The following is a 1,646-nucleotide window of genomic DNA, read 5'->3' on the forward strand; positions in this document are numbered from 1 at the left end:
ATTCTAAAATTCTTTTATTAAAAAAAAAGCGCAGGATTGTTATCATTATCCCACATCATTTTTTTTAAAAAAAATCGGCAAATTAATATCCCAAACGTAAGTACATATTGAAATTATTGGTTAAAACACAACCATAAAATAAAAGTGAGCTAAAAAAGTAGATAATGTGACAAACCAAGTGGAAACTATCAAACTTGTTACGAAAGCGTGGGCAGATTTCGTCTGCAAGCCGGCACCTTTATATACGCGCATTTCACCTTATTCGTATTCCAACAATCCCAAACCTCTGCTTTCGATTCTCCTTGCCATTTGTTAATAGTAGAAAACGCGGCTAACTCAGTTCGATCATGGTCTATTCGCTCTCGGTCTCTTTATCCTTGGACTTCTTCAAGGAATTCTGGCACCATGTTATCGTTGCCGTTCAGGAAGATAAAGGATCGTGTCATGAAAGGTGGTAGTAAGCGAATGCTGATTAAGATAGACGTGCTGGGAAGCTCGGGGCCTGTTCGCTTTGTAGTTGATGAAGACGCGGTGGTGGCTCATGTTATTGAGACCGCACTTAAGTTGTACGCTCATGAACGCCGCCTTCCAGTTCTAGGAACTAAATATAGTGATTTTTTCCTGTACACTCCAATTGCAGCAACCGAAGGTACATACATTTCTACCATCTATATATCTCCAATTCTATTTTAGCTGTGTTTGTTATTTATTATGTATGATTTATTAGTATTATTTTATTTCTATATCTGTTTTGAATATAATTATGTTGTTCACGTTTTATTATTATCTCATTATTTTTCAGTTACATCTTTATATATTCAGTTCAAGAGGTAACCGTATAGTTAATAAGAACTCTCATAAGTGTTGGTTAAATTTCATAAATTAGCCCTATATTTTTCTATTTACTCAAGTTATTATTTTTTTATTTATTATATTTTTATTTGAATTATTTTTCATTTTAACTTTTAAGTTTATTTATTAGTGCTATTATTCCATCTTTAATTTAAATATTGAAACAGTATTATTTATGCTTTTTTTCCTTTTTTTTTTAAAAGCTTATTATATTTATTTGCTTCCTTGTTTATCTTGTAATTTATATTTAAAGAGGTGAAATAATACATGAAAAACCTTGAATTTCTCATAACTATTTGTTAAATTTCATGCAGCTTTGAATCCAAGGGAGATGATCGGATCGTATGGAGTGAGGAACTTCATGTTATGCAAGAAACCACCACAGATGAGGGAGATAACTCGAAAGAGATCATCCGGTAGCTGGAGATCATGGTTCAATAAAACACTTACCCTGAAAGTTACTCCTCATTGAATTAACTATGGTTTGTTCCTCCTATATGCAGCATTGGATCAGGGTTTTGGGATATCATCGACAGGTTGGTTGTGACATGTTTCCTTAAATAAAAAGATGGTATCTCCATGGCATCTAAAATAAGCCAACACTGCTAATCTAGAGTGTCAAATCTGAATAAAGACACTTACTCATGGTGTACATCAGTTACTGATTATCACAACTAGTATATATAAAGTCGATGTTTCTATCCTTTTATATCAATATATTCCGTCTATGTTAAAGTTGATTATTAGATTCTAGAGAAATCTACATTTTGTTTCCCTGGTTTATATCCACATTC

At 32.6% G+C, this 1,646-nt stretch overlaps 1 protein-coding gene across 1 annotated transcript; it reads left to right on the top strand.

Annotated features, from left to right (window-relative positions):
* Positions 1 to 405: 405 nt before the first annotated feature.
* LOC143561691 (uncharacterized protein At4g22758-like) lies at positions 406 to 1,324 on the top strand. Its single transcript, XM_077049694.1, has 2 exons — positions 406 to 649; positions 1,167 to 1,324. The coding sequence occupies exons 1-2, from the start codon at positions 406 to 408 to the stop codon at positions 1,322 to 1,324; spliced, it is 402 nt and encodes a 133-aa protein (XP_076905809.1).
* The last annotated feature ends 322 nt before the right edge of the window (positions 1,325 to 1,646 follow it).

This window comes from Bidens hawaiensis, unplaced genomic scaffold (assembly GCF_021521415.1).
Source record: "Bidens hawaiensis isolate Kalapana, Puna unplaced genomic scaffold, B.hawaiensis_p1.1 tig00020774_1, whole genome shotgun sequence".
Taxonomy (NCBI): domain Eukaryota; kingdom Viridiplantae; phylum Streptophyta; class Magnoliopsida; order Asterales; family Asteraceae; genus Bidens; species Bidens hawaiensis.